A 15,120-nucleotide genomic window follows, 5' to 3' on the forward strand; every position below is an offset into this window, starting at 1 on the left:
GTTATTGATATTGTGAGTCATCTCAAAGCTTCTTCACTCTCGTCGCATCTGGCCTTGAAATTCCTTGCTAAGAACTGCTTTGCCACAGACTGCCTCAATGACACCTTCTGTTCTCATTAATCATCCTCCTCTCCTGGCATATGTTCCACTGGACTCTCAAACTGTACTCCAGTGCTCATTCAGTAACCTCTCCAGCTCGTCACCAATAGCAAGCTGCACCCAGCCACTCATGTCTTGGGTTTTTCTCCGAGCTGGAATTGTATTCAGTTGCGTGCAGCAAGAACAGCTTCTTGGCTTCTCAACCCTCCCTCTCAGTGGTACTGAATTATGAGCAGCATATGGCCTTCTCTTAGCTTCCAGGGCTTCCCTGAGCCCTCACTAAGCACAGCCATTCAATGTAGTAGGTCTTACCCAAATCTTCATGACACAAAGCTGCTTGTTTCATCAGCACAGTTGACAGTCGGACTCCCTAACAGAGAGTCTCTGTCTGCTTCTCCAGCTAACTGCCTCATTTTGTCCCCTCTGAACTCCTCCACAGTGACCCCTGCACTGTCCTGAGTGATCTACGGTAGACCATGCAAGTGGCTCAGCCCTATTTCTGCACACAATCAGATTTAACCAATTCACAACTCTTCAAATTCTGAACGTTACTATACACAGGGTGAGAGCTTCTGAGCACTAAAGTGCTTACAAAATGAAGGGTTCATCATGGTTTTATAAATTCAAGTGATTTTTGAACGTTTGAAGAAAGATCAGGGTTGTTTGTTGGCAGGTGATGCCGCATTTCTGTGCCCTCAGTGAATTTCTTTAGGTTCTGGTAACTGAAGGTCTTCCTCTGCATTGTGCTGGGAAATCAATCCACTTCAGGTCAGGACACAGAGAGAGGGCAGAAGGGTCACAGCCTCCTGGGTCTGTCTGCAGTATTGCAGACCAAAGGGTCTGTCTCCAGAACTTGGTCACCAGGGTGAGCTGACAAAGACCTGAGGAGGGCAATGGAGCTACGGTTGGTCTCTCCTTAATCAGAGAGACTCGAGGATTGATAAAGGAGAGGGTTGGAGAAACAGAGGGAATTTGAATTAAATCAAAGCAGAAATAAATAGTGGATTCAGATAGAGTGCAGAGAGGGCCACAAGGCTGGAGAATTGCAAACATTAAAGCCTTGTCCAAGATCAGGTTAAACCCAGCAGTTAACGGCCAGTCAGTTTGCTTCAATGTTGGAAAGCTTATGGAAACAATTATTCAGGATAGAATTAGTCTCATTTGGAAAAGAGTGGGTCGATTTGGAAGATTCGTTATGGATTTCTGAAGAAGAAATCACACTTGACTAACATCCTAGAGTTTTTTGAAGAGGTAACAGAAAGTATCAATGAGGGTAACAGTGTTCTTGATTTGCATTTGATACAGTATCCCACATCAGACTGTTGAAAGGTTATAGACCATGAGAGGTGATGATAGAGATTTGCAAAAGCATGAGTGGACTGGACAGGCTGGATAGGGAGAAATTATTCCTGATCGTAGGGGGGTCATGAACAAGGCAGAATAGATTTAAAGTAATTTTCAAAAGGAGAAAATGCGATGTGTGATAAAAATGTTTCACACAGAGAGTTGTTAGGATATGGAATGCATTGCCAGGAAGTGGAGTGGAAACAGGTTCAATTGAAACATTAGACGACATTACACAATTACTTGGATAGAAATAACAAGCGAAGATATGGGGGAAGGAGGAGGAAACTGGCACTAGGTATGTTGCTCATTTGAAGCTGTTTGTGAGCACAGCCAGGTTAACAAAGTTAAAAATCATACAACACCACACCAGGTTATAGTCCAACAGGTTTATTTGGAAGCACTAGTTTTCGAAGCGCTGCTCCTTCATCAGGTGGCTGAGCTCGTGTGCTTCCAAATAAACCTGTTGGACTATAACCTGGTGTTGTGTGATTTTTAACTTTGTCCACCCCAGTCCAACACCGGCATCTCCAAATCAGCCCGGTTAAGACTGAGTAATCCAGCACAATCCAGGGAGGGGGGGGGGGGAGAAGAGCAGGCCATTTGGCCCCTCGAGCCTACTCTACCATTCAATATGATCGCAGCTTATCACCCAACACAGTCCCGTGTTCCTGCTTTCACCCCATATCCTTTGACCTCTTCAGCCCTAAGATCTACATCTAACTCCTTCTTGCAAACATTCAATGTCTTGGCCTCCACTGCTTTCTGGGGCTGAGAAAATACAATAATTCGACTGATCTGATCCAGCAATTATGTATGGTTTTTGTTACAGTGACCTCATATCAGACTAGGGCAACTGTGCAAAGCCCTCCCAGGCCTGTGTGTTAATCTGCAACCCTTCCTCCACCATTTGTGAACTCCTGCTGTGCAAAATGTTGGTTGCCTCATTTACCCAAGAGCAAACACAATTGAAGAGTAATTCAAAGGCTATGAAGTTCTTCTGGATTCTCCTGTGAATGTGCAAGGTGCTTTACAAATGTAAGCTTTTACTGTTTATTGTTTTCTGACACAATCCCAACATCCAGTTTAGTTTTTCCATCACATTGCTCCAACTGTGGTTTCACACATCGGGACAATCTGCTACAATCGTTTTCAAGCTATGCTGCATTTCACTACACTCTGTATTAATGCTGAACCTAACACTCAGCTCAAAATTAAGACACAACCCACTGGGTGTTAATAATACCAGATCAACACTGTCTCACTGCAAGGATGACACAGCTTAATTATGATGGAATTCATCACATCTACTGCAGGTCGTTTCAATTTTTAAATGCTGGTGTTGGCACAAAGATAGGTCAGTTTGCTCAGAGAGTCCAAAGTAGACGACTAACATTTCAAGGCTTTGGTGAGACCATACCTAGAGTATTGTGTGCAATTTTGGTCTCCTTACTGTAGAAAAGATACATCTATCACAGAAGGAGTGCAGCAAAGCCTCACCAGGCTAATAGCTGAGATGATATGTTTGTCGGATAAGAAGTGATTGGGTGTTCTAGGTTTGTATTCACTGGAGTTTCGAAGAATGGGAGGGGATCTGATTAAAATGTGCCCAATTCTGACAGGGTTGGACAGGCTGAATGCTGAGGGTGGTTTAAAACAAGGGGTGACAGTCTCAGAAAATGGGAAAAGCTGTTTAAAACAAGGGGTAATGGTCTCAGAACATGGGCAAAGCTGTTTAAAAATGAGGTGAGGAGAGATTTCTTCACTCAGAGGGTGGTGAAGCTGTGGAAATCTCTGTAGCTGGAGACTGTGCAGGCCAAGATATAGAATATATTTAAGATAGAAACAGATAGATTTCTATAGGTGTCATGGGGTATGGGGAGATGCTGTTGACATGGAGGATCAACCCATGCTCATGCTGAGTGGTGGAGTGGGATTTGACGGGCTGAATGGCCTCCTCCTACCTTCTATGTTTTCACCAGACAATCTATAATAAACACCCTGAGATGCACCCTGATTGGTGCATTTGCATTCGAGCTACCAAAGTTGGAATAATGTAGTCTGGTAACTATGACAATATCACCACAGTACTCAAATTTACTTTTCTGTCTCTCTTTTTCCACTACTGAGAATTAGCTAAAGGGTTAGTGGCAAGGAACAAGATACTTTTTCATTTTAGATTTCTGTCCAACCTCAAAGGCTAGATCAATTTGTTATGAAGATGTTGGGTACTGTACCTTTAAGAGAGTTAAAAGCTAGCAGAACTACCTGACACAGCACCAAGTGTTCTGAACATTTGGTCAGACAGCTATATTAGCTTGGTTGCCAGGATACAAAAACAAATTCAAATTTGGCTAATCAGTTTAAATTATGCCCCAAGATACCAAACTCCAATCAAGTTTGAATTTAATATTTTGACATTTTTAAAACCAATGAAATGGTCTGATGTTTTGGGGTATAAATATCAGACGTTCTGAACAGTTACCCAGAACGCTAAAGAGTAGCAAAGAGAACAGCCAAAATACCAACAGATGTAGGTTGCTAGTCAGAACTCTCTGAGAGGTACCTGTCTGGAGAAGGAGTGTGCACAATAACAAAAACACCGACACTGACCTGGAGAGCAAATCTACAAAGGAAGATTCAAAGATTTGACCACTGGCTGGTTTTGAAATTTGAACTTTTTGTAAATCTTAATCTGGGGTTTTATTGGACCAGTATTGTAGAGGGGGAGATAAAAGATACATTTGGAGAAAGGAGTTATAAATAGTTGTTAAATAATATTCTCCGTTAGACTTAAAGAATAAAGTTCTTAATTTTTTTTGTACTTTAAATATTGACTTTGGGATAGTTCTTTGCCTCTTGAATTTTCACAATTACAGCACGAAGTAAGTCTTTCCTGTGTTGCTAGTTTAAATTAGCAGAGGGGTCTACCCCGTGCCGTAACAAATCCATTCATGTGATAAGATGCTGTTGAACAACGTATTCATGGGCTGCATTAAGAATGGCCTTGTGTTATGGGGTTCCTGGGTAAGACTTGACAAACCTATCTCGCTGACACTATGTACAGGCAGCAGACAATGATTTTCACTCCATCGACTGGAGTTGGATTGGAACCCAATATCTCACACTTTACAACATCTGGAGCTAGATTTTAAAAATAAGCTTTTTAACAAAATTGTTCATAGGATGTGGGCATTGCTGGCCAACATTTATTGCCTGTCAGTGGGTGCCCTTGTGAATCTGCCTTCTTGAACCAGTACATGTTGTGACCCAGCGACACTAAGGAACAGCAATATTTTTCCAAGTCAGGATAGTGAGTGGTTCAGAGGTGAACTCAGTCCCTGGTGCTCCTATCTACCTGCTGCCCTAGTGTTCTCGGTGGCTTTTTATTCATTGAAGTAGATTTGGAATATGCTGTCTGAGTCACCTTAGTTACTGAAGTACAGCTTGCTACAAAGACAAATACAGCAAACAGCAGACTCATCCCACAAACAGCACATCAGTGACTAGGTAGTTTGGTTTTGATGGTACAAAAACAGAAAGTTGCTGGAAAAGCTCAGCAAGTCTGGCAGCATCTGTGAACAGAAATCAGAGTTAATGTTTTGGGTCTGGTGACCCTTCCTCAGTTTCTGATTTACAGCATCTGTAGTTCTTTTGATTTTAATTTTGTTTCCATGGTATTGACTGTGAGAGGAGTATCAATCAGAACTCTGGGAGTACTCCCTTATCATCGTCTTAGCATTCTGCGCATCCAACTGAGGGGACAGAATTGAACATTTCATCAGAAAACAGCACACTGACAGTGTTGTTAAGAGTTGCACACATCCAGGCAAGTGAATTCTGTCACATTCCTGACTTGTGCCTTAGATCCAGTTTATTTCTGGTCAAAGGTAACTCCCAGGATATTGATAATGGAAGACTTTGTGATGGCAACGTTAAAGAATGTCACAGGGAGCTGATTAGAATCTCTGATCGGAGATGGTCATCATGCGGCTTTTGTTTGGCACAAATATAACTTGCCATTTAGCCAACCCATGATCAAGTACTTGTTACACGTGGGATCAGGCAGTTTCATTATCTGAGGAGTTGCAACATTGTGAAATCAGCTTTGAACATCCCCAACTCTGATTTTATACAGTGGGCTAGTCATTGATGCAGCAGTTAAAGGTCCAGCATATTTTGCTAAGAGCAACTCTTGCAGTAATGCCCTGTAGCTGAGACAATTGCCTTTCGATAACCATAACCATCTTGCCTGGTGCTTGATGTCTTCAGGCAATAGAAATGTCTCCCACCTCCTGCTCCAACAGGCTTCAATTTCAATTCCTATTGACTTCCATTGATCAAACGCTGCTTTGATGTTGAGGATAGTCACCTTATCTCTTACCACAACCTTTACAAAACACATGAGCTGGGGCAAATTACTGCAGATGCTAGAATCTGTACTGAAAACACAAAATGTTGGAGATCACAGCAGGTCAGGCAACATCCATGGAGAGAGAACAAGCTAACGTTTCGTGTTCAGACGACACTTCACGTCAGCTCCGATGATGAGGAAGTCATTATATAAATGTCATACAAGTCAGGAGTGTGATGGAATATTCACTGCTTGCCTGGATGGGTGCAGCTCAAAAAGCTTGACACCATCCAGGACAAAGCAGCTCCTGCTTGATTGTCACCACATCCACAAACATTCTCTCCCTCTTCCGCCGATCCTCAGGAGCAACGGTATGTACAATCTACAAGACGCACCACAGAAAGATTTCACCAAAGATCTTTAGACAGCACCTTTCAAGCCCAAAACTACTTCCATCCAGAAGGCAGCAGATATACGGGAACACAACCATCTACAAGATCTCCTCTGAGCCGCTCACCATCCTGACTTGGAAATATATCGCCGTCCCTTCAGTGTCACTGGGTCAGAATCAAGGAATTCCCACCCTAAGGGCAATGTGAATGCACCTAAACTAACAGACGACCGTGGTTCAAGGAGGCAGCTCACCACCACCTTTTGAAGGTCAGCGAGAGACAGGCAGTAAACGCTGGCCCCCCAGTGACACCCACACACTATGAATATATTTTTATTTAAGGAGTTTTGACTCTTTTCTCACTGAAATATTTTGTGACTGTCTTGTTGCTAGACTTGGTTTGAAAATTCATCCTCCCCTTCCCCCACCTCATAGCTTTCTAACAGCATGTTCATCTCCTCTATCACTTCAGACTCACACGCCAGGCAGTGGGACTAGTTTGTGCTTAACATCAGGAGTGAATGCTCAATTTTCACAAGTTGGTATGAAGCCATCTCAAATAATTCTGATTTTCTCTGCATGATCTCCAATATCAAATCAGGCTTTTTAAAAGCAATTATCAAGATTAGATTTGTCGTGGCAATGTGTTATGGATTGTCAACAGGTGAAGTGAACAAACATTTTTAGACTTTAACTTTGTTTTAAAGTCACTCTCAAAGTTATTACTGTATTTGTTACTGTTTCCCTCCAGGATGTTTGAGAAACAGCAAAGGAAAACAAAAAAGAAAAGCTTACATTTATATAGCACCCTTACGATGTGTTGCAGCCAATTCTGATGTGTCCAAAATTAAAACAGAAAATATAAATAAGATAATCACAAATAAATCCAGCAGGAAATTCAGGTTTTTATTTACTCAGAGAGTGGTTAGAATGTGCAAGCAGGAACGATATACTTCAGGAGAAACTGAACGAGTCGAGATGACAGAAAGGAAGAGAAGGTGGTGTTAATAGTTCTGGATGAATCAAGGCAGGAAAAGGCATTTTTGGACCAGTATGAACCAGAGGGGCCAGATGGCCTGCTCCTGAGCTCCAAAGCTCTGTGTAAAGTATAATCTGACAAGTGTTTCCAGATTCATAGAGACATACAGCACCGAAACAGAGTCTTCTGTCCAACTCATCCACGCTGACCACATATCCTAGATAAATCTAGTCCCATTTACCAGCACTTGACCCATATCCCTCCAAACCCTTCCTATTCATATACCCTTTCAGATGCCTTTCAAATGCTGTAATTGTACCAGCCTCCACCACTTCCTCTGGCAGCCCATTCCATACATGCACTACTCTCTGTGAGAGAAAGTTGCCACTTTGGTCCCTTTTATATCTTTCCCCTCTCACCCTAAACTTATGCTCTCTTGTTCTGGAGCCCCCCCCCCCCCCCTCAACCCCAGGGAAAAGACTTTGTCTATTTATCCTATCCATGCCCCTCATGATTTTATAAATCTCTATAAGATCACCCCTCAGCCTCCGACACTCCAGGGAGGCCTATTCAGTCTCTCCCTATAGCTCAAATTCTCCAACCCTGGCAACATCCTTGTAAATCTTTTCTGAACCCTTTCAAATTTAACAACATTTTTCCGATAGGAAGGAGACCAGAATTGCACACAATATTCCCACAGTGGCCTAACCAATGTCCTGTACACCCACAACATGACCTCCCAACTTCTGTACTCAATACTCTGACCAATAAAGGAAAGCATACCAAATGTCTTCTTCACTATCCTATCTACCTGCGACTCCACTTTCAAGGAGCTATGAACCTGCACTCCAAGATCTCTTTGTTCAGCAACACTCCCCAGGACCTTACCATTAAGTGTATAAGTCCTGCTAAGATTTGCTTTCCCAAAATGCAGCACTTCGCATTTATCTGAATTAAACTCCATCTGCCACGCCTCAGCCCATTGGCCCATCTGATCAAAATCCTGTTGTAATTTGAGGTAACCCTCTTCGCTGTTCACTACACCCCCAATTCTGCAAACTTACTAATTTAAACAAAACTGAAAATGTGGGTGTGGAGTAATGGGCACTGTGAGTTTTCACCAAACTGAACACCTTGCTTGTGTCATTTTGAAACAGCACCCTCATTTTCAGTTAGACCTGTCAAAATAGACCTATACCAGTTTAAAAATAATCTTTCCTTCCTCAACAATTTTCTGAACTTTCAACTGAAGCGCTTAAACAGCTTGTCCCTTGGCGAGCAGTTTGTGTGACGCATTCTTTGTCGGGTTGGACACTCACCGAAGTTTGAAAACAAGAATGTAGATGTGTGAGGAAGTGGGGCTTGTCCATCAGGGCAAGGACCCTCTTTTCAATCATGGTGCATTCTACATCATCGTCCTGAATGACCACATCTTTCTTCAAGATTTTGATAGCGTATAGCTCATTGGTCCCCTTCCTTTCTGACAGCATGACCTGGAGAACGGAAACAGTGAATGTCAATAAGGAACTGCACACAACCAACTGCAGATAGTCACCAGATGCTGTCACAGGTCACTAAAAATGCACCACTCAAACGCAGTTCATTCCTTGCTGCTTTTCAAAATGGAATTGCAACTTTTCAGCTGCCGTTTCTTTTAGCTAAATTCCTGATTGCATTATCGGTCAACAATTTCATTTATTACTACTCAACAATTGCTCAAAACACTTTACACTTCATTACAGCTGGTGTCTCACCAGTCCAGCATGGGATTAATACAAAGTGAATTATTCTCACCCACTTCGTTTTGATTTAACACGCCCCACAGGTACTGATACTGTGGCTGTTCATTTACACCAACCAGGGGCAGGGCCAGAATTCACAGGCCCCAGCCCTGACTCCCCTGCCCAACCTAAGGGAGTAGCAACCCCCCCCCCCTCACCCCAACCCAACAGGGTGCCTGGCTATTGGACACTGATGTCTACCCCATCCTGGGTCCTGGCACTAAAACTCAGGCACTAATCAAGTCCGTGGCTCTCGACAAGTTGAAAGCTCACATAAGCCAATACTTCCCTCCCACCAGTGCAATGGCCAGGTCATGGGAATAAGCCATAAAGCAAAAACACCTGCTGATCTCAAAGGAAGAGCCCATAAAGATTCAGCAGTTTCTGTGGGGAAATTACCCCCTTTTCTAACATGAGTTTGAATCCGGTGCCAGATCCAAGGGATCTCCTGGTGCACCACCAGGCATGATGGCCTGGAGCAGGATAAGCAGCCAATCACATCAAAGTATCCTCACCGACAGCAAACCAGGAAGTGAAAAGCAGTGTAGCCCTTCACATTTAATATCCAGTCTTACAGCTGGTGGAATAAATGATTGGGTCACACAGTTTGAATTAAGGTAGAAGATAAAATATAATGATTAAGTTTACTTTTATTTTCCAAGTATGAGGAAATTGTCATAATGGAGCAAGTGGAATGGGCTGAGGAGTAGCAGGTGGAGTTTAATTAAGATAAATATGAGGTGCTGCATTTTGGAAAGGCAAATCATGTCCGTGACTCTCAACAAGCTGAAAGCTCATGTGAGCCAATATATCCCTCCCACTGTTACACTTAAAGGTAAGGTTCTGGGGAGTGTTGCTGATCAAAGAGACCTTGGAGTGCAGGTTCATAGCTCCTTGAAAGTGGAGTCGCAGGTAGATAGGATAGTGAAGAAGGTGTTTGGTATGCTTTCCTTTATTAGTTAGTGCATTGAGTATAGGAGTTGGGAGGCTGCTCAGAAAATTGATTAGGTCACTTTTGGAATACTGCATTCAATTCTGGTCTCCCTCCTATTGGATGTTGTTAAACTTGAAAGGGTTTGGAAAAGATTTACAAGGATGTTACCAGGGTTAGAGGGTTTGAGCTATAGTGGGAGGCTGGGACTGTTTTCCCTGGAGCGTCAAAGGCTGAGGGGGTGACCTTATAGAGGTTTATAAAATCATGAGGGTCATGGATAGGATAAATAGACAAGGTCTCTTCTCTGGGGTGAGGGAGTCCAGAACTAGAGGGCATAGGTTTAAGGTGAGAGGGGAAAGATATAAAAGGGACCCAAGGGGCAACGTTTTCACGGAGAGGGTGGTATTTGGAACAAGCTGCTAGAGGAGGTGGTGGAGACGGGTACAACTACATTTCAAAGGCATCTGGATTGGTACATGAAAGGAAAGGTTTGGAGTGATATGGGCCAAATACTAGTAAATTAGACCAGATTAAATTAGAATATTTTGTTGGCATGGATGAGTTGGACTGAAGGGTCTGTTTCCATGCTGTACATCTCCAAATATAAAATTCCTCCTTCAGTGAGCAATAATTATGAACTTATATTGGATTTGAAAACTTAGAAACACACCATTCAAAAGGTGCAACTTTTTCAGAGGTTTTTATAGCAAGACTAACAATATATGGTGGGAGTTCTGATCAGCAGTTTCCATTCATTGTCATCTTCCAACAATGAATTGTGGGATGGCTGACGGCCATCTCCTCGTTGCCATGGTGAACTGGGCCATGGCGAGGCTTCCTGAGGATTCTGTCAGCGTTGAAGGAGAAGTGACACCATCATGACTACTACAAAACCCGAGCCAATCGTGTCAACCGGCTGACTCCTGGAAGAGCCGACAAACCTTTCCAAAGCTCCCTTTGCCCAACACCATTAAGAAGTTGAAGTCCGAGAGATTGACGTGGTCCAAGTTGTTTGTTGGCGAACTTGGTTTCTTCTCAACCGCCTTCTTCCCAGCCGGACCGAGTTTGGCTTTCTAAGGAGGAATCCAAAGGAATAAAATTAACGATGCTTCAGTATTCCTGGAGGCTGGAATATTTGGTCTGTACAAACTGTCCAGTGATGGATTTTAGCAATGTGTAGCTCTCAAAGGGTGAGGACATTGTATACCTCTGTCACCGCTTGATGGACTCTCCAGATTGTTAACCAATGCACAAAGTCTTTGGATCCATGCACTAGTTCAAGGACATCATTTCTTTTGACTGTTTCCTTCCCCCTACAGCCTCTCCCTCCTGTCAGCACTAACCCCAGCTACGTACGGCTGCAAACTCAACAGAAATACAACAGGCAAGGGAAAGGGAGGAGGGTAGCCATTCTATCTGATTTCCCCTGCACCTTAATCTGGGAAAGTTCACTCCAGCACGAACAGCAACAGCTGGAATGAGAAGACTCAACGCTGAAAAGCCTGAATATAAGCGTAGTGCAGTGGTAGAGTCCCTATCTCTGAGCCAGGAGACCTGGATTCAAGTCCCAGCTCTCTGGAGGTGTGCCATCACATCACTGAACAGGTTGATTAGGAAGCATCAGAGTGAACACGTGACCCAGCACCTACACTGACTGGTGATTTACCCCACTAACATGTTTGTGTTTGTCATGCATGCACCTTCGCTGGGTTTGATGTATGGGAAGATGGAAGGAAAGTAACCAAAGCTTTTTAAACTAAATTTATGATAAAACATTTCTAAATAACTCCACACTTTAAAACACACAAAAACAGAAGTTGCTGGAGAAGCTCAGCAGGTCTGGTAGCATCTGTGGGGATAGAAAACACAGTTAATATTTCGAGTCCAGTGACCCTTCTTCAGTTTCTCCAGCAAGTTCTGTTTTGGTTTGTTTCAGATCTCCAGCATCCACAGTTCTTTGTGTTATTTTATCACACGTAAAAAAAAAATCATGTTTGCACAGTATTAAACAAAAACTAAAATGGTCAGGTCTCTTGACACAGTAAGAATTCAGCTCAAACTGGTGTGTGAGAGAATACCTGTGGGAGGCAACAATGACCTGACATTGTAATATACTGCAAACCTCAAAGCCTGCTCTGATTAAAGAAACAGAGCCCAGTCAATCAACTTCCATTCTTTGGCATGTCAGAGACGACATTTGTGGATGGTTAGCTCTGAGTATTGAATTAGATCCAAACAACTGACAGGGAGCTTCCAGGCTGTGTGATGTCTCAGATACTTACAACACAAGCCAAACAACTAATTCCCCATCCCACCGATGTACCACCCAATGAATTCCCCATCGCCGTAGCAACACATGTCGATGCTGGGCTACAGTTAGTTCTTTGTTTTGAAAGAGAAGGGTTAGCGCAAAGCCAAAGCTGGGGTGAGAGGTCAAAGGGCTGGATGATGGCCGCCTCAGTTGCCAAATCGGTTATTAATAAGAAGCAGAAAGTGGGTTCTCAAGTACAATCACTGGGCACAACATATTAACTCTGCTTTCTCTCCCCAGGTGCCACCAGACCTGCTGAGTTTCTCCAGTACTTTCTGCTTTCGCTTCAGAAAAAAGGGTGTCATGTTGACAAAACAGGTGCAAATCAGGCTGGGTTTTCAATGGGGAACCTTGAAATCAGAATAAAGAGAGAATATGAAAACAGACTGGCAATTAATATAAAAGGGAATCCAGAAGTTTATAAAAGGTAAAAGGGTCACAAGAGGAAGAGTTAGGCTGGTTAGGGATCATAAAGGGATCCGTGCACTGAATCAGAGGACTTGGATGAGGTAGTTAAATGAACATTTGGCTTCTGCCTTTAACACGAAAGACACTGCTGCCAGAAATACAGTAAGTGAGGAGGTGGTTGGGATACCGGATGGGTAAAGAGTGATAGAGAAGCATTAGAAAGGATTGTTATGCTTAAAACTGATAAGGGGTGTGTGTGTGTGTGTGTCTGTGTGCATTGTATCTGCGTCTGTGTGTGCACGCGTGCGTGTGTCTGTGCGTCTGTGTGCGTGCATGTTTGTGGGTGTGTGTCCATGTGCGTGTGTTGTATCTGTGTCTGTGTGTGTGCGTCCGTCTATCTGTCTATGTGTATGCATGTCTGTCAGTCAGGGGCTAGCAGAGCTGTTCTTGCAGATAGCCAGCATAGATTCCAAAGATTGAATGGCCTCATTAGTCACTGTAGCTACTTCATAAGGTAACGGAGGATTACTGGTGTCCCACATGATTTAATACTGGGCACAAAGAGGCAGATCGTGTCACAGAATGGAATTCTTGGCTCGGGCAGTCACAGGTAGCTGAAGCAGTCGGTCTCAGTGTTTGGATGAGCTCACGGCGAGGCATGTTGGCCGAGGGGCTGGAGGCAGAGCGGCCAGCAGTGAAGGGTGAGGTTTAGGTCAGCTTTCTGCTTCAGAACGACTCTGAGGGGCATGGTTAGCCTTCAGGGCAAAGATAGGATAACTCCTGATGTGATCTACAGTGATCCGCTGAAGGATGGTCAGAGCCAGTTATGTGCAACTTGTACCCTCCCCCTTTTTGCTGTGGATGAGGAAGACAGTGGAAGTGGTGGGGGAGGTGGGTGATGAGTGAGGGAGGAGTGAGGAGGAAGTGGTGGGGGAGGTGGGTGATGAGTGAGGGAGGAGTGAGGAGGAAGTGGTGGGGGAGGTGGGTGATGAGTGAGGGAGGAGTGAGGAGGAAGTGGTGGAGGAGGTGGGCGATGAGTGATGGAGGAGTGAGGAGGAAGTGGTGGGGGAGGTGGGCGATGAGTGAGGGAGGAGTGAGGAGGAAGTGGTGGGGGAGGTGGGTGATGAGTGAGGGAGGAGTGAGGAGGAAGTGGTGGGGGAGGTGGGTGATGAGTGAGGGAGGAGTGAGGAGGAAGTGGTGGGGGAGGTGGGCGATGAGTGAGGGAGGAGTGAGGAGGAAGTGGTGGGGGAGGTGGGTGATGAGTGAGGGAGGAGTGAGGAGGAAGTGGTGGGGGAGGTGGGTGATGAGTGAGGGAGGAGTGAGGAGGAAGTGGTGGGGGAGGTGGGTGATGAGTGAGGGAGGAGTGAGGAGGAAGTGGTGGGGGAGGTGGGCGATGAGTGAGGGAGGAGTGAGGAGGAAGTGGTGAGGGAGGTGGGTGATGAGTGAGGGAGGAGTGAGGAGGAAGTGGTGGGGGAGGTGGGTGATGAGTGAGGGAGGAGTGAGGAGGAAGTGGTGGGGGAGGTGGGTGATGAGTGAGGGAGGAGTGAGGAGGAAGTGGTGAGGGAGGTGGGCGATGAGTGAGGGAGGTGTGAGGAGGAAGTGGTGGGGGAGGTGGGCGATGAGTGAGGGAGGAGTGAGGAGGAAGTGGTGGGGGAGGTGGGCGATGAGTGATGGAGGAGTGAGGAGGAAGTGGTGGGGGAGGTGGGCGATGAGTGAGGGAGGAGTGAGGAGGAAGTGGTGGGGGAGGTGGGCGATGAGTGAGGGAGGAGTGAGGAGGGAGTCGTGGGGGAGGTGGGCGATGAGTGAGGGAGGAGTGAGGACGAAGTGGTGGGGGAAGTGGGCGATGAGTGAGGGAGGAGTGAGGAGGAAGTGGTGGGGGAGGTGGGCGATGAGTGAGGAGGAAGTGGTGGGGGAGGTGGGCGATGAGTGAGGGAGGAGTGAGGAGGAAGTGGTGGAGGAGGTGGGCGATGAGTGAGGGAGGAGTGAGGAGGAAGTGGTGGGGAGGTGGGCGATGAGTGAGGGAGGACTGAGGAGGAAGTGGTGAGGGAGGTGGGCGATGAGTGAGGGAGGAGTGAGGAGGAAGTGGTGGGGGAGGTGGGCGATGAGTGAGGGAGGAGTGAGGAGGAAGTGGTGGGGGAGGTGGGTGATGAGTGAGGGAGGAGTGAGGAGCAAGTGGTGGGGGAGGTGGGTGATGAGTGAGGGAGGAGTGAGGAGGAAGTGGTGGGGGAGGTGGGTGATGAGTGAGGGAGGAGTGAGGAGCAAGTGGTGGGGGAGGTGGGTGATGAGTGAGGGAGGAGTGAGGAGGAAGTGGTGGGGGAAGTGGGCGATGAGTGAGGGAGGAGTGAGGAGGAAGTGGTGGGGGAGGTGGGCGATGAGTGAGGGAGGAGTGAGGAGTGGTGGGGGAGGTGGGCGATGAGTGAGGGAGGAGTGAGGAGGAAGTGGTGGGGGAAGTGGGCGATGAGTGAGGGAGGAGTGAGGAGGAAGTGGTGGGGGAGGTGGGCGATGAGTGAGGGAGGAGT

General features: G+C 45.6%; 1 protein-coding gene across 4 annotated transcripts in view; it reads right to left on the reverse strand.

Moving 5' to 3' along the window:
• Window positions 1-15,120, reverse strand: part of prkcaa (protein kinase C, alpha, a) — a 446,457-nt gene that overhangs the window by 60,447 nt on the left and 370,890 nt on the right. For all 4 annotated transcript variants that reach the window (XM_043715075.2, XM_043715073.2, XM_088000739.1 and 1 more), the window contains 2 exons: window positions 10,824-10,955; window positions 8,487-8,660 (listed from right to left, as the gene is read on the reverse strand). In XM_043715075.2, coding sequence (XP_043571010.2) covers window positions 8,487-8,660; window positions 10,824-10,955 — 306 coding nt within the window. The remainder of the gene's footprint in view (window positions 1-8,486; window positions 8,661-10,823; window positions 10,956-15,120) is intronic.

The sequence above is a fragment of the Chiloscyllium plagiosum genome, unplaced genomic scaffold, assembly GCF_037043375.1.
Source record: "Chiloscyllium plagiosum isolate Xiang-an unplaced genomic scaffold, Cpla_swu_hap1 HiC_scaffold_25, whole genome shotgun sequence".
Lineage (NCBI taxonomy): Eukaryota > Metazoa > Chordata > Chondrichthyes > Orectolobiformes > Hemiscylliidae > Chiloscyllium > Chiloscyllium plagiosum.